The 18634-nt window shown below is 34.7% G+C and overlaps 1 protein-coding gene across 1 annotated transcript in view; it reads right to left on the bottom strand.

Moving 5' to 3' along the window:
* NIPBL (NIPBL cohesin loading factor) overlaps window positions 1-18634 on the bottom strand; it is a 200997-nt gene that overhangs the window by 34750 nt on the left and 147613 nt on the right. Inside the window, exons 24-32 of the mRNA XM_028492844.2 lie at window positions 17481-17624; window positions 15249-15338; window positions 13936-14150; window positions 13722-13824; window positions 13012-13110; window positions 12764-12910; window positions 10150-10284; window positions 9283-9381; window positions 8397-8450 (exon numbers count right to left, since the gene is read on the bottom strand). Of these exons, the coding sequence (XP_028348645.2) occupies window positions 8397-8450; window positions 9283-9381; window positions 10150-10284; window positions 12764-12910; window positions 13012-13110; window positions 13722-13824; window positions 13936-14150; window positions 15249-15338; window positions 17481-17624 (1086 nt within the window). The remainder of the gene's footprint in view (window positions 1-8396; window positions 8451-9282; window positions 9382-10149; window positions 10285-12763; window positions 12911-13011; window positions 13111-13721; window positions 13825-13935; window positions 14151-15248; window positions 15339-17480; window positions 17625-18634) is intronic.

Here is an 18634-nt window from a genome sequence, read left to right as displayed (position 1 = left end):
TATAGTCTTTTACCAGGTTAACTGTGCATTGGGGGAAAAAAATGATTAGACCTTTTAGGGATTACCAGACACTGGCTCTGAACTAATTCCAGGAGACCCAAAACATCATTGTGGCCCACCAATCAGAGTAGGAGCTTATGGAGGTCAGATGATCAATGAAGGTATAGCTCAGGTCTGTTTCACAGTGAGTCCAGTGGGTCCCCAAACCCATCCTCTGGTTATTTCACCAGTTCCAGAATGCAAAATTAGAATAGATATATTAACAGGCTGACAGAATCCCCACATTGGTTCTTTGATCAATGGAGTGAGGGCTATTGTGGTGGGAAAGGCCAACTGGAAGCCACTAGGACTGCTTCTACCTAGGAAAATAGTAAATCAAAAACAATAGTGTATCACTGGAGGGACTGCTGAGATTAGTGCTACCACCAAAGACTTGAAGGATGCAGGGGTTGTGATTCTGACCACATCCTTATTCAACTTGCCTATTTGGCCTGTGCAGAAGACAGATGGATCCTAGAGAATGACAGTGAATCAGCATAAGCTTAACCAGGTCGGGACTCCATTGCAGCTGCTGCACCAGATGACATATCAGTGCTTGAGCAAATTAACACATCCCCTGGGATCTGGTGTGCAGCTATTGATCTGGCAGATGCCTTTTTCTCATCCCTGTCAAAGGCCCACCAGCAGCAGTTTACTTTTAGCTGGCAAGGCCGGCAATACACTGCACTGCCCTGTCTCAGGAGTATATTAACTCTCCAGCCACACATTATAATTTAGTTTGCATGTTCTTGATTATCTTTCCCTTCAACAAGATATCACACTGGCCCTTTACATTGATGACATTATGTTGATTGTGTGTAGTAAGCAAAAAGTGGCAACCACACTAGACTTATTGGTAAGATGTGCGTGTCAAAGTGTGGGAAATAAATCCAACAAAAATTTAGAGGTCTTTTACTTCAAAGAAATTCCTGGGGGCTTAGTGGTGTGGCGTATGTTGAGATATTCACTGTAAAGTAAAGAATAAGATGTTGCATCTGGTCCCTCCTATAACCAAAAAAAAGACTCAACACCTAGTGGGTTTCTTTGAATTTTGGAGGCAACAAATTCCTCACTTGGGTATATTATTCTGGCCCATTTACTGAGTGACCTAAGAAGCTGCTAGTGTTGAGTGGGGCCCAGAACAAAAGAAAAGGCTCTGGAATAGGTCCAGGCTGCTGTGCAAGTTGCTTTGCCACTTGGGCAATACGATCTAGCAGATCCAGTGGTGCCTGAAGTGTTAACGGAAGACAGGGATGCTGTTTGGAGTCTTTGGCAAGCCCCGCAGGTGAACTGCAGTATAGGCCCTTAGGATTTTGGAGCAAAGCCTTGCCATCCTCCATAGAAATAGCTCTTGGCATGCTACTGGGCCTCAGTAGATACTGAATGCCTAGCCATGGGCCACCAAATTATCATGCATTCCAAGCTGTCATGAACTGGGTGTTTTCTGACTCACCAAGCCATAAAGTTGGGTGTGAAAAGCAGTACTCTATCATCAAATGTAAGTGGTATATACATGATTAGGTCAAAGCAGGCTGAAGGGCACTTGAAAAAATGGCCTAAATGCCTGTGGTTCCCACTTCTGCTACACTACCTTCTCTCTCCCAGCTTGCACCTATGGCCTCAGCTGACCATGAGGAAGACCCTAGGGTCAGTTAACAGAGGAAGAGAAGACTTGGGCCTGGTTTATAGATGGGTCTGCACAATATGCAGGTACCACCCCAAAGTGGACAGTTGTAGCAATACAACTCCTTTCTGGGACATCCCTGAAGGACAGTGGTGAAGAGAAATTTTCCCACTGGGCAGAACTTGAAGCTGTGCATCTGGTTGTTCACTTTGCTTGGAAGGAGAAATGACCAGATGTGTGATTATATACTGATTCATGGGTCATGGCCAATGGTTTGGCTGGATGGTCAGGGACTTGGAAGGAACATGATTGAAAAGTTGGTGATAAGGAAATCTGGGCAAGAGGCATGTGGAGACATCTCTGAATGGGCAAAATCCATGAAAATATTTATATCCCGGATGAATGTTCACCAAACGGTGACCTCAGCAGAAGCGGATTTTAAAAATCAAGTGGATAGGATGACCTATTCTGCAGATACCTTCTCTGAGGATATGAGCCTCTTTCCCCAGCCACTCCTGTCATCACCCAATGGGCTCATGAACAAACTATCCATGGTGGCAGAGATGGAGGCCATGTATAGGCTCAGCAACATGGATTTCTACTCACCAAGGCCACACTGGCTATGGCTACCACTGAGTACCCAACCTGCCAGCAGTAGAGACCAACACTGAGTCCCTCATATGGAATGATTCCCAGTGGTGATCAGCCAGCTACCTGGTGGCAGGTTGATTACACTGGACTGCCTCCATCATGGAAGCGGCAGCATTTTGTTCTTACTGGAATAGACACTCTGGATACAGATTTCCCTTTCCTGCATGCAATGCTTCTACCAAAACTATCTCCTGTGGACTTACAGAATACCTTATCTACCATAATGGTACTCTAAACAGCATTGCTTTTGATTTAAGAAACTCACTTCACAGCAAAAGAAGTGCAGCAACGAGCCCATGCTCATGTTCCCGACCATTCTGAAACAGCTGACTTGATAGAATGTGGAATGTCCCTTTAAAGATTCAGTCACAGCACCAGATAGGTGGCAATATCCTGCAATGGCTCAGGCAAGATTCTCCAGCAGGCTCTTATGCTCTGAATCAGCACCAATACATGGTGTTGTTTAGTCCATAGCCAGGATTAGTCCAGGAATCAAGAGGTGGAAATTTGAGGAGCATCACTCACTATTACGCCTAGTGACCCATTAGCAAAATTTTTGCTTCTGTTCCAGCTACTTTATGCTCTGCTGGCTTAGAGAGAGGTTCTAGAGAGGGAATGCTTCTACCAGGAGACACAAGCATAATCCCACTGAACTGAAAGTTAGTACAGTCACCCAACTAGTGTGTGCTCCTCATGCTTCTGAATCAACAACAAAGAAGGGAGTTAGGGTTCTGGATGGAGTGATTGATCCTGACTACCAAGAAGAAATTGGAGTACTACTCTATAATGGAGGTACGGAAGAGTATGTCTGGAATACAAGAGATCCCTTAGGCCATCTCTTAGTATTATACCAGCTGTGATCACATTACCAGTTATAGAAATAAGGACTTTTAACTGCCATGAGTATTTCCTACTTATTTAGTCATGAATACATTTGTGTGTGCGCGCGTGTGTGTGTGTTGTGTGTACAGAGGTGGGGGAGAGGGAAAGGGAGAGAGAGATCGAGAAGGAAAGGGAGAGATCGAGAAGGAAAGTGAGAAAATATCTTTCTTCCCCCCCCTTATTCCTTTATCACGTAACATAAAGTGTACTGACTTCATATCATAGTATTTAAAAGTTGTTAATCTGACATCCCAGTACTTAAATTATGGGATATCAAGAAGAGTAAACATCACTCAAGGACTTCTTCTGGGGAAGGGGTTAGTGCATTTTTGGTTACATGCATGATAGTTGTATCACGTTAGGTAGAATCATGACCTTGTTATTGTCTTCATTTGGAGGTTTAGTATGGTTTAAGGAGATGTATATGGGTGCCAAGTTAAAGGGTAGAACTATGATGGTTAATTCTAAGTGTTAACTTGACTGGGCCAAGGGATGCCCAGTTATCTGGTTAAACATTATTACTGGACGTATTGGTGAGTAAAGGTGGTTCTAAATGAGATTAGCATTTAAATTCGTGAACTCAGCAAAGGAGACTGCCCTCTCCAATGTGGGTGGGGCTGAATAGAACAGAAGGTAGAGGAAGGGAGAATCCAACCATTCTCTGAGTACTTGAGCTGGGACATTGGTCTCCTCCCACATTTGGACTGGGATTTACACTATCAGCTTCCGTGGTTCAGGCCTTAGGACACAGACTAAACTACATACTAGGGGCTTTTCTGGGTCTCCAGTTTACAGACGGCAGACTGTGGGATTTAAGAGCCTCCATAATCACATAAGCCAATTCCTTATAATAAATCTTTTCTCTGTCTTCCTTTCTCAGTGTCTTGTTGGTTCTGTTTCTCTGGAGAAACATGACTAATACCTGTCCCTTCTGAGTCAATCCCTAGCCCCCTGCAATCACTCCTCTGATTTTTTCCAATACAGGTTAGTTTTGCCTCTCCTCGAATTTCATATAAATGGAATCAGAGTATGTACTCCTCTGTGTACGGCTTCCTTCATTCTGCAGTGTTTTCATTAACCGTCTATGTTGCTGTATGTATCAGCAGTCTGTTCCTTTATGATGTAGAGCACTATCAAATTGTATGGATATATCGGTTTCTCTATTCATTCACTGACTGATGGCAATAAGAGTATTTGATTGTAAACTTCAAGAAGGAGATCTTGTTTTCGACTACAAAGGCCAGGAACAGATGAAATATAGTTTATTCAAGTTTTTTCATTGTCTGCATTTTCTTGTAAACTAAAAGAAGGTTGCAGTCTTAGATCATAAGAGATGACAATGAGTGGCTCTGTAAAATTAATTTTGTGTACCCACCATAGGCTATGACAGTGGTTTAACTTAATTGAACCACTTTTTAGAAATAAAAAAAATGTAAGGACTTTCATGATAGAACTTTTTCTTTTACATACTACTGAAAAAACAAAATCACAAAAAAGCTATGAATTCATTAAGTTATAAGGGAATTGAATTTCCATACATTTACAAAATGTGTATATGTAGTTAGTGGACAGAGTTTGATGCCTGTGTAAGTATGAAGCTATTTCATGTATTACTTCAAGTTTCCCTAGGAAATCATATTCCATGAATTGGGAATCACTGATTCCCAATCACAAAGCCGACCCAACATAAAAATAATAATGAGAAATATCTGAAATTGGACAGAATGGAATGTGTGTACATGAATCCATGTGGAAACAGTAAGAGTGCTAATTATTTTTGATTCAAGAATTTCAAACAATTCCAGTAGTCCCTTCTTTGTATCCTTCTCGGCTTCTCTTAAAATTTATGCACAGTGTTGTTACAACTGTTAAGAGTGGCTATATCTCCATCAGATGTATTTATATAAATATTTTTTAGTTTTCTTTATTTCATTAAACTAAACTCTGCTAGTCTAATGACTGTATCAGAAAGTCACAATGTCATTTTGGTAAACTAAATTGTTGGCAGAAACTAAAGTAGGAAAGCAATGAATAGGGAGCAACAGAAAGCAATGAACTAAAAGAGGACTAGAGAGTAAAGATATAAAGAATATTAGACTACTGCTAAGAGGTTATAAATCTAGTGTTCTCTTTTCTACTTCCAACTTGCTAATAACACACAGGGATATTATCTTAGATTCTTTTTATTAATACTAACTAATGACATTTCTGATAGCTATACTTAATTCTTACTTAAACATTTATTACAATTATCACATGAAGAGCTTTCTAGGAATTATTATGCCCCCTTTGGAATGGCTGACATAGATATAACTAAGATGGTCATAAGGCTCTATAATATAGAAATAATTATTTGACTTAGGAGGGAAAGGATGTCAAATATATCATGTAAAATTATAAAATGGAAGATGACTGATGAAGAGAGTCCAAGATATTACAGACTGGATAACAGAGGCAAACACCATGAGGATGCTTAAAAAAGGCATCTTAAAAATTTTTTAAAAGCAACATATTACTACATACTACCAGAGGACTAAAGTTAAAAAGAATGACAATACCAAGTACTGGTGAGGATGTGAAGCAACTGGAACATTGCTGGTGGAAATGCAAAATGGTTCAGCCATTTTGGAAAAACAGCTTGGCAGTTTCTCACTCACCACATGACCCAACAATTATGATCACAGGAATTTACCCAAGAGAAATGAAAACACCTATCCCCACAAAAACTTGCATACAAATATTCACAGCAGGATTAATCATAATAGTCCAAACTGAAAACAACCCAAAAGTCCATAAATTTGTGAATAAGGAAATTATGATACATCCATACTATTGACACTACTCAGCAATAAAAAGGAATAAAACATTAATACACCAGCAACATTCTGCTAGTTAAAAGAAGTCAAACACAAAAGACTACATGTTGTATGATTCTATTGATATGAAATTCTACAAAAGGGACAACTGTAGTGACAAAAAGTGAATCAGTGTTTTCCAAGGACCAAGGGGAGAGGATCAACTACAAAGAGGCACAAGGAAGCTTTTAAGAGTGATATTCTTTACATCACCGTAAATAATTATTAAAGTTAATCAAAATGTACACCTAAAATTGGTGAATATTTTTGCATGTAAATTATGCCTCAATAAAATAATTGATTTATTGTTAAAAATATTGCTAGTTTTATTACTAAAAGTATTATTAAAAATAAAAAAGTAAACAAATAGACTTAACAGATAGTAAATTGCTGACATAAACAGAAAAAATTACTTCATGGTAGACTTTTAATGGTATATGTTTAGTGAGCTACAGATAAAAAGAAGTGCAAAAAAAATCTTAAACTGTATCCAGTAATCTTACTGTTAATATAGTAGGGCAAAGCAAATAGGAAATTATGTCCATTTCCTTGGAAATAATAATTTTAGCTTAAAGGAAATAATAAAATCAAAGAAGCAGAATCTCATAATCTTAAATTTGAACTTAAAATAGCAATATAAATTCTTGATTTATTTTTTTCTTTCTAAGAAATATGTATCTTTTAGCTCTATCCTCTGAAAAGGCCCAAAGCTATGATAACCCGTTAGCAATGAACATCCACAGCACCCAGATTATTCCCACCAAAGGGATTCAGAGCTCTTTGGAAAAATGGTTGATTTCAGGTTTGGGACAGAAAACGTATAAGTTGAGTCTGGGGCATCTTGTAGAGGCAGAAAGTAATCAGGCTACAAAAGAGTAATGAGTTTATACCAACAAGATACAAGATTGATTTGAAGGGACTACCACTGGGCAAAGACAGGACAATTTGAGCTTCAAAAAGAATTATGATTACAATAAATTAAAATACAAAGATACAAAAATCTTTTAGTTCACACTGATATTGACAGGAAAACTCATTACTCTGAAACTTGATTAAGTAATGGAAAAGAATAAAGTATTTCCCCTGCCCTTCCTGTACAAACTATATTTTACAGTAGCCAAATATTAGGACAAAATTCCTCTTTAGAGAAGAATCCTTGCTAATTAACATGGAATAAATAAAATAACTAGAAAAAAATCAGTATTTTGCAACTTCTAATGAAAATAATGAATCTAGGTAATGATCATTTAAAACCAGTCCTGAAAGACTGTATAACAGATGTACCAGGCAATCAAAATCACTGAAAATGTAACAACTAAACATTATGTGCCTCTTGATGTGAGGCAATAATATTTAGCATTGCCTGTGAAGTATTTCTGTCTATACTCCTGAATCTGAACTTCAGTATTAGTAAACCTCTAGATCTAACTTAAGAGTTTACAGAAAAAAATGGTGGACAGAGGAACAACTTAAATGACACCAGAAAGAAGAGGTCTATGAAATCCAGAATGTGGGACACTCCACAGGAAAACATGTAAGTGGCATGAAAAAAGGAGTGAAGGGTTGACTATTATAGACTAAGACTTAACAGCCATGTCAACCGAAGCAACCGCAAACCAACTACAAAAATACATTTTTGAGACAATCAGGGAAATGTGAACATTGACTAGGTATTAAATATTAGGAAATAATTTTATTAATATTTATTTTGATATAGATGATAAAGATATTCTGGTTATTTTTTAAAAAGTCATTTCTGTTAGAGATCAATACTAAAGTATTTATGGGTGAAATGATACAAAGTATGGGATTTTCTTTAAAAGTATTACAGCCAAAAGAAAAATAAATAAAAAAATAAAAAGATGGGGGAGGGATAGAGATAAATAAGATATTAGGAAAGTGCTAACAATTTTTGAAACTGGGTGATGGGTACTTCTATCTATTTGAAAATTCTTAAATAAAAAAATTCATATTTCAATTTATAAAATTTTTAAAGAAACTGTGGTTTAATCCTGCACTACTATAGGAAATTCTACATATTTTATAACATGTCAAATAATGTAAATATATATTTAATGCAATCTATATACCTATTTACAGATCTCATGTCTATCATCTAGATTAAAGGGATAAAAAAATTATCTAGAAGGATGGGAAGACAGAATATCAATATTAGTGATTTAGAAAACTTACTTGTAGCAAGCAATTGAACAACTCATTAAACAGGGATATTAACCAAAACATTCAGCCTAATATATTGAAATAAGTTTTCCCTACCACAAAGTATATACTTAAAAAAATAACTGAAAAACTTCTTTTAAATCATAAAGTCTACAAAAACTCACGTTTTGAAGAAGTTGCTCAAACCAGTCATAGCCAGTATCTCTGCATGCTGCAACCTAAGGGGAGAAATATGGTGAAACTATCAAAGTTAGAAATTTACTTTAAAATATACTTTTGCTATGCTGTAGCCTCAAGTATATAAATATCCAAAGTTCTAAATTAAAAAAATTATTTTTAGAGTGAACTATTTTTTCAGTGAGCCAATAATTTACCATGTTAAAGAACTTTATTCTAAAAATATCTTAGAAAACATTCAAGAAATTAGTTTAATGTATTGAAATTTAAAAAATGGTATACATTCTGAACGGTATTATTGAATCACACACTATCAGAAAAATCTGCAAGGTCTAAAAACAATAAAAATGGAAATGTTTGCTTCTTATTTTCCTTCTAGATAGAAGATTTAAAGACATTAGTGAAACAGAGTTGATCATGTAATCCATAATATAAAATTTCTTATGTTCAAAACATGAACAGTATTCTGGGTCAAGAAAGATTGTAGCTTATGTGTATAATTAAACATAATGAAACTAATCTTAATTCATGTTTTCTGAAAAAGGCAGAAATTACTATCTCATTTCAGGTTGCCATCCATGGGTTATTGTTATCTTTTTATCCACTTCCCCTTTCCCCTGCAGTTTTCAATCATTGGAAGAATCTGGAGAATTTTAATATCAGCGCTTAACTCAGTGGATGCCAAAAAGTGGGGCTAGGTGAAAACAACACTCTCATCTTACTTGCATCCCTTGAGTACATCCAGAAATATAAAGGAAGTGATGGAGTAGAGAATAACCAAAAATCCTGTCATTGTCTCTCCCTTTGTAAGACAAGGCAGACCTCAATGAGGTTTGCATCCACAGGGACCACCCTTGTTCCAGTCCTTCTTACCACATCAGTGATATTTAAAATTTTCCTTGTCATTGCTTCTTTGTCATTGTGTGGAGTTGGAGTAAACCAGAGTTTTTGGAATGTTTCATTTACTAATTTCTAGAAGAAAGAAAAATTTCAAACTAAGTAACTACAACAAATGTGGCAAAATTCTTAACCCCCAATTCTCATGAAAGCCCAAAACAGAAATTTTTTTTTAAAAAACCTATAAATAACTAAACACAACACAAATTACCAGAAACTACTGGTATGACATCCTCTGTTTTTTTTTTTTAAATCAGCAATTAACTTACAAAAATTATAATCTTTTTCAACTTGGCAATGATTTTAAATGGGTAATACGATGCCTAGCATAGAACTTCTGGAGAGTACACATTCAAATGCTTTTAATCAAACTAAAAACACATTTTTTCTACTTTTGGGGGAGAAGTTGTTAAAAAACAAAAGAAAAAAACCCCAAAAGGAAATATAGGGACAATCATATATACGTAAATTCACTAATGAACTCAGGATTAAACTTTCAACAAAGTATTTACTAATTTAGAAAACCAAGCACATACCATTTGAAAATCAAAATTAATTTAATTTGATAATAAACTTCCTATATACAATGCAATCTCTACAATGACATTAAATATTATAATTGCTAAATTGGTTGGATAAGATCAGATTTTATTAATTAATGCAAGATCTAGAAATAAAAATACCTAAGTATGTCTTTTTCTTGAATTTATAATCTAAAATGATGATTCACTTGTAAAGTTTATATATATGTAAATTAACAAAATTTATATAAAATAAACATTTAAATTATTTAAAACATTAATTAAAAAATGAATTTTAAAGTAGTCAACGTTTTAATCTCACCTTAATGCCCTCTTCATCATTCACTCTGCGAATCATTTTTACACACATTTCTGTAATTTTTGGAAATGTTGGTTGTTCAATACAGATGTCTCTTAGAATCTTTATTACCCTTTTTCTGACACTGATACCAGTATCCTAGCAATAGAAAGGTATTTTAAACATCAGAAAAATTGAGATGCTTAGGTGTGTGAAATTTGATGAAATGAAATCAGAAAATACCAACAAGCAGTATATACACTATTTATTAATAACATGATAAACATGGTCTACATATTTCCTTTTTATATGCTCTTTTATTAATGTTACTACAAATTTAAGTTATTTTATTATGTTGTCTTTGCTTTCAAAATATAATATCTAATACATGGAAAAATATAAAATAGCACTGAACACAAGACTAGAGTACAAGCTTGCCAAAATTAAATGGGATAACAAACATGAAACTTTTAGGACAGTGTCTAGCGCTTAAACAGCATATGAAGTATATTTAACAAAAATGTTTAACCTAACTCTTTCAAACCATTGTCACTATATTATGACTTATAGTAAATATAAGAAACAAAGGAACAGATTAAATGAAACAAAACCATGAGGAAATAACAATACTGGCTTGGCCATTTTATTTTATTTTATTTTATTATTTATTTATTTATTAATGATATTTTCCTTTTTTTAAAAGATTTTTTGATGTGGAGCATTTTAAAATTCCTTATTGAATTTGTTACAATATTGTTTCTGTTTTATCTTTTGGTTTTATGGCCCCAAGGCATGTGGGATCTTAGCTCCCTGATCAGGGATGGAACTTGCATCCCTGCATTGGAAGGCAAAGTCTTAACCGCTGGACTGCCAGGGAAGTCTCTGGCTTGGCCTTTTTAAATTAGTCAATGTCACGGTGGATGTGTGTGAAAAAGAGCTAGAGAATACTCTAAATAAAATAGAGATGAGGGACTTCCCTGGTGGTGCACTGGCTAAGAATCCGCTTGCCAAAGCAAGGGACACAGTTTCAAGCCCTGGTCCAGTAAGATCCCACATGCCGCGGAGCAACTAAGCCTGTGTGCCACAACTACTGAGCCTGCGCTCTAGAGCCCGCGAGCCACAACTACCGAGCCCGCGTGCTGCAACTACTGAAGCCCGTGTGCTTAGAGCTCATGCTCTGCAACAAGAGAAGCCACCGCAATGAGAAGCCCGTGCACCGCAATGAAAAGTAGCCCCTGCTTGCCACAACTAGAGAAAGCCTGTGCGTAGCAACGAAGACCCAATGCAGCCAAAAATAAATAAATAAATTTATATATATAAAAAAATAGAGTTGAAATATTGTGGTGGATACTTGGGTGTTCATTGTACTATTTTTCTTTAACTTTACAAATTTTCATAATTAAAGCATTTTTAAAATAAATAAAAAGCATTGAACATTTACTGTGTATAATTATTTCCACTATGCAATTTAGCAATTGTGAAAATATTTTAGGATACATTACTAAAGTAGACACTGTCAGAGTTCATTATATCTGAAAATCCTGAGGAGTTTGTCCTTCACTCTTGAAAAGAGTGAGGCACTAAAATGGAAAAAATTCTTCCACTCTTTCCTTAAAATTCTTTGTTTCCATCCAGATTTTATGCTAGTTGAAGATGAAATTATCTGTAACTCTCAGTCCCACTGTATTCTAATATTGGGCTAAAGGTGATAAAATAAACTCTTGTCATTTCAGAAATACCTAATCCTGTACCTAATGCATCTCTGTTGAGTTACAGAAGAAGTCAATATGTCTGCAGTGGGTGGTATGAAAATTCTACAGATATTTTGTAATGCCAATGTTTCCTTTCATTTTCCAGGGAAATACTTCAGGGCCAGAGAATTCAATGACATAGAAGAAAAGAATATCTTAGAATAGTGTTTCTTAAGTTTGGTCTTAAGACTCAAATGACTTTCTTGTTTAACTTGCAGGTATCTGAGCTTGTTATAATTCAGCTTTAAGGAAACATGCGAATATACATAATGGCCCAAAATACTGTCAGACACCAAAGTTCTATACCTAGTTCTCACTGAAACAATTCTTCCTGTTTATATACATACATATATAATTACTCTAGATTCCTGTCCAAAATATTTAACTATGCCATGTAGCTCCTATCATTTACTCATTGTAAACTGGCATAATCAAAAGGCAAGAGTAACTAGAAAAAGGAATCCAATTTTTGCCAATGATTTGTTTTACAATATTGAGCAGCCCTCCTCTTGAAATACGTCCTTCTTTAGAAAGTTGCTATAGTTTACAGATTAGGTAATATAAATACATAATTGATATCTACATTTCTAGCTTAACTTTTTTTTTTTTTTTTTTTTTGCGGTACGCAGGTCTCTTCACTGTTGTGGCCTCTCCCGTTGCGGAGCACAGGCTCTGGACGCACAGGCTCAGTGGCTCACGGGCCCAGCTGCTCCGTGGCATGTGGGATCTTCCCAGACCGGGGCACCAACCCGCGTCCCCTGCATTGGCAGGCGGACTCTCAACCACTGCGCCAGCAGGGAAGTCCTAGCTTAACATTTTTAAAAAGTGACATTAGGAAGGCAAAATTATACTCATAAATTACAATAAAAATGACATAACAAACATACCAATATTCTTTCAATCAGCATATCATAATACTGCTCAGCAAGCTGAGGTCGACAAAGGACAAATCGACCTAGTAATTCTACTGCTGCTTCTCTGACACTAGTGGAGTTATCCATCAATCGTCCATGAACTCCTCGCTGCATATCCAGCTAAAGAAAAATAAAGAAAATGTAATTTATACTAAGTAGAACTAATATTTTAATTTGAATAGAAAATTCAAATAAAAAGAATCATCTGTGCTCCTCTTTACCCTTGCTAGAATACTGGGGTCTACAGCAACAACCTCAGACAAACACTTCATGGCTTTTGTTCGAACGGCAATTGCATTTTCACCAAGAACTCGAAGGATCTGCCAAGCAAATATTGACATTTTCATCAATTTTAGAACACATAACATTTAACAAAATATAGAAAGAAAACATGCAAAAAAATTAAAATAAATATCATACTCATTTTCCTTTAATTTTTATATAAGTGAGTCAAAGATCTGTTATCTTACTGATCCAAAGCTTTAACTTAAAACATGGTAAGGCATTCTATGCTTTAGGGACTTTCCTTTATCCTGGCATTCTCAATTAAACCTGTTTTTTATTGCTATGCTTCATCTGCAAGAACCTGTAGCCCCACTGAAAACTTCCTATCTGTAACTTTAATCAAGGATATTTAATATCATTTAAATAACTTGGAATTGAATATTTTTATAACATCACTCTACCTATATACCATCACTCTACCTGTACCATACAGATACATATCCATTTATCTGTAAAACAAGAATCAATAGGTAAAAGGCATGCAGAACAAAGATGTTTTAACAAATATGGAACACAGAAACAAATGTTACTTCCATGATTTTTTAAAATATCTGTTCTCAACAATGAACAGACATCATACTCAAACACAAGTAACCAGAATTAGAAAAATCAATTTCATTGTATAAGGAATTCTGGTCCAGTTTACCTGTGTCAAATAAATATCAAAGCTCTGGGCAAACGGCCTCATAGAGGCCAAGTATCGAACAATCAAACAAGCATCATCATAGTCCACAGTATCAGAGTTCATCCTGCAACAGAAAGTCATTAAATTTTAATTTATTTAATTTTTTTATAAAGTAGGTAAACAGATATCAAAGAGATAACTGAAAAAGTAAAGACGTTTTCTCTTTGGATCTTACTTTAATGTACTGAACTGAGAAGGTGTGGTTTTGATAATGCTTCTAAGAAACTTTTTCCGATTTTCAGCTCGATGCATAATTTGACCAGTTGTCTCAACTTCCTTTGCGTGATGTGTTCCTTCAGATGATTCGTCATCTTTTTGTGATTTCATTGCTTTTTCTGTTTCCAGAGTTGTATCACGGAACCACTGGGCTATATAGAATTTACGAGAAAACTGGAAAGAAATTTGGTGAGATTTGAGTTTGATGAAATTAGTAACAAAATTTCCAACCTACTGATAAAGTGTTCACAATCAGGAATACAAATATCAAGGTTTACTTTAAAAAAACTTCCACCAGATAAAGACAGATTTTAAGAAAGCTAGAACATTTAGAATATCTAAATGATAGAAAACTTATTATTTTACTTTGTCCTAAGAGTTATATCAATGACGTCAAAAGATAATTTTATAAACACAACTGTATTAAGTCTTACAATACTACTATCAACTTCTTAACTAAGGATGGTATCACACAACGAGTCAGTAAAATTAGAGATGACGGGTCAACTAGGAAAGTTTAGAACACATGGATAAAATGCTGAAGGTAGAAGACTCTATAGTTATTTTCAAAATTTCACCTTACTTCTTCAAGAAATACATAGCCTATTATTACTGAAATATATTAACACTAAGGCACACCTATAATCTGTTCCTTTTAATCTGTTCCTGTTTTTTTTCACTTTTATTGAGAAATAACTGACATACATCACTGTATAATCTGTTCCTTTCCTCAAAGACTGAAAACCTGCAGTAGTTGGCTGAACAGCTTAGTTATCTCCAACCTCTTTAGATGCATATCCCATCAATTAAAAAAAAAATTAAAAAGTGCCCCAATATAGTGTATAAATTTTACATATAAACTTCTTATACTAATATTCTGGATACCTAATACATAAAAAAACAGAATTAAGGATTATAGTTAAAAATAAATATAGACATAAAATTCTAATATTCTTTTTATATGCTAACAGATCATCTCATGCACCACCTGGACAAATGATCTCACTTGGTCTCAAGGATAACCTATGGAAAGATTTCCAAATAGTTCCCATGTCACACAATTTTAGTAAACTACAATATCTGTACCAGAATTCCATTTAAGACAAATCAATCCATAATCATTCTTTTCTGTTTAGACTATCATGTACCCCTGTTTTAAAAATAAAGATTCCAATACAACTTTCCTCTTCACGACACTTCTCAATTTTCTTGCAGACCAAGTTTGAAACAAACATATAAGCTCTCCAAAAAAAGGGGAGAATAGAATCCTACCACTAATGAAGGATCAGTCTCAGTGTTTTCATCCAAGTAATCAAGCAATGCTTTTTGCAACTGTTGGATTTCATCTTCTCCTCCTGAAACCTACAAAATAAAACAAGTAGTAACAAAAAAGATATTACTAATGTTCTTTAACAAATCATCCAGTTGCATACACAAATCTGAGGGAAAAATCTGATAAATGATAAAAATAAAAATATAAGTATAGGAAGAAACAGAAGAATACTATTTTTGAAAAACATTGTATATTGATAGCTGAAGTGTACTAATAGCTGAGGTTAGCCTTTATTTTTATGAACTACATGTTAACTTTCTTTAAAGAAGATCGTAAGTAGCTGACATAATAATTATTAGAACAACATATATGTACATCTTCAGAGGTAGGAAGGTCCTAGCACTGGTTTTCTGTTTGGTAAGAGGTAACTCCAAACTTTTAATCTAGTAAATGGAAACTAATTATTGTCTGAATTATTATGTGTTACAGGTGTCTTTGGGATATTATGTTAAAAAAACATTCTGAAAGGGAAATATTTTTATTTGCAATTAACATAAAATAGTACTTTATTTCATGTAGGATATTAAATATACAGTAGGTATATTTGAGCTGTGCATTTGATCTAGAATCAGAAAGGGACTGAGTCTTTGGTTCTGTCAAGAACAATACAGAAGCAGAAATTAACTCTGAGTTGACATTAATGTCTATAGCTTATTCTCTGGTTTACCATGTGAAATGCCAAATATATGGTTTAGAATATATCTAAGTAGAAAACAAAGATTAGAATAACCTATGTCCTTGGAGTATAGTGAAATGGACACATTCAGAAATTAGTCATAGAACTGTAAACTAGTACACTGTAAAGTTCCAAAAGCTTTTTGGAAGTATGTCAAGAGTCATAAAAATATCTACCAAGGATCACTCCCCTCAAGTTTTACAGTGTACAATACAAGGCCGTATGTGGCAAATAAGAGGTCCTAGGTCTACTCTCAGAAATACTGAAAATCACCTAGTTACCAACTCTTCAATGAAAGGAATCAGCAATACTTGGAGAAATGGCTGATTCCAGGGCTGGCACAAGGAAAGTAAAAGATGAGTCTGAAACACCTTGTGTCACAAAGTCCTCAAGGAAAGATGGGAAGATACAAAAGGCAGTTTAAAGGGGCTCCCACTGGTCAAATCTAGCTCAATTTGAGTGCTACAATAATGATAGCAACAAATGATCATCTATTAAATACAACAGGAATGGTAATATTCCATTAAATGGTAGTATTATATTAATGCTAATTTCTTGCTTTTCATAGCTGTACTGTGGATATTTAAGTGAGAGTTCTTGTTCATAGAAAACATACACAAAGCAGTGGTTCTCAAACTTCAGCATTCAACAGAATCACCTGGGGGGTCTGTTAAACCAGACTGCTTTTCCCCACCACCAGAGCTTCTGATTCAGTAGTTCCAGAGAGTCCTGAGAATTTGCATTTCTAACAAGTTCCTAGGTGATGTAAAAGTTGGTGCTGCTTGTCCAGGGAAATCACACTTTGAAATTCAGGGGTCATGGGGGCATCCTGTCTGCTCAAAATGGTTCAGAAGAAAATAAAAATGCATATACAGATACACATGCGTGTATATTTTGAAAAAGAATGATAAAGCAAATGTCAACCACTAAGGGATCTGGGTGACAGATTAATGGGAGCTTTTTGTACTATTCTTAAAACTTTTCTGTAAGTTTAAAATTATTTCAAAATACAAAGTATAGTAACAAGAAAAAAAAATTAGAGGCATTTGTCATGCCCAGCAATGGATATGGTTATGGACATTAAAAAAAGAAAAAAGAGTAGAAAGAAAATAAAACACTGTGCATGGTAGGATTAGAGATTATTTACCTATCAATTTTCTTAAGTAACTTTTAGTATTACTACCATCTCATCCATAGTTAAAAAAAAAAAAAAAAGTATGGTTAAACCAAATAGAAAACAGCATCATACATTCATAACAGTAGTTCACAAAAAGAAAGTAAATTAAGGATTATATAAATCATCTGAAAGTTCCTGTTACACATAATTCACCCTACGGTATAAATTTTCTCAGTGGAGCTTTTGAAAAAGCCCATTTTTAGGAGTAAGATTTTATTCTGAATCTACAAAATGAAATGCAACACTAACGTAAGAATATCTAAAAAAAAGTACTTAACTATTACTTATCCCCAAAATTCAAATTCTTTATCTCAATACCTGTTTTAAAATTCGTTCTATAGACCCTTGATCCATTTTGCTTGTAACAGCATCTTTCCTCAGTCGTGCAGCAACAGTTCCAAGGTAATCAAGAGATGCCACTCTTAAAGCCATCTCTGTTGACTTGTTACTGAATTGATGAACCTACACATGAAAAATAATTTTGTTTTAATTTAACCAATTTATACTATTTTTAATAGCAATTATAAATTCCAAATCTATGTTGTATTATTTGAAATTTAAACACTCTTTTCTTCTGTGATATTGTTCCACAAAGTAATTGACTTTTTAAAAAATTTTATTCTATTTTATTTTTTTGGTTTCACCCCAGAGCGTATGGGATCTTAGTTCCCTGACCAGGGACTGAACCCAGGCCACGGCAGTGAAAGCCCAGGATCCTAACCACTAGGCCACCAGGGAACTCCCAGTAATTGCCTTTGAGCTTCTGGAATTTTTAACATTTTCATTAAAAATATATATATATAAAATTAAACCTTCCTAAGAACACAGTCACTTTCTTTAAATGTAGGCTAAACTCTATAAAATGGGATTATTACTGAGTAAGAATTTGTTAGGCTGGAATTCTGATGCCTATGAAAAATTATCTTGGTTTCAGAATAGTATTAAGTTTTCCAGCTGACAAAAAGTAAGGTCCCCAAAACTTTGTAACAATTGCACAAGTCCAAATGTAGTCTAAAGAGAAAAATCACAATAGTATTTCGTTGCATTTCCCTAATACAATATTACATTAGGACTAAAACGTGTCATGTTTTTAGAAATACTCTTAAAGATGACAGAGTTCACATTAATCAGTTTCATGCTTTGAAATGAGTTAACTACAATAACTTATGACTCAGTGTTGAGATGCTTTTAACTAACAAAACCTCCAAACAAAACAAAACAAAACAAAAAACAACAACAAAAAAAAGTTTTTTAAAGCACTGTTATCTTATGTAATGAAATGAAAGCACCGAAAGTCACAACATTTCAAAGTTTCTACAAGGTACTGACAGCATTGTGTACAGTTATGCACATGCAAAAATAGAGATGCAATGGTCATATTTCCTTACACATTTTTAAAGAATTCATCATCTGTGAATCAGAGTACATCCTCATTATGTTGTCTTCTAGTAATCTAATAATCTTTAAATGCT

This window comes from Physeter macrocephalus, chromosome 8 (genome assembly GCF_002837175.3).
Source record: "Physeter macrocephalus isolate SW-GA chromosome 8, ASM283717v5, whole genome shotgun sequence".
NCBI lineage: Eukaryota > Metazoa > Chordata > Mammalia > Artiodactyla > Physeteridae > Physeter > Physeter macrocephalus.
The sequence above is the reverse complement of the archived record's forward strand: the minus strand, read 5'-3'. Positions and strand labels throughout refer to the sequence as shown.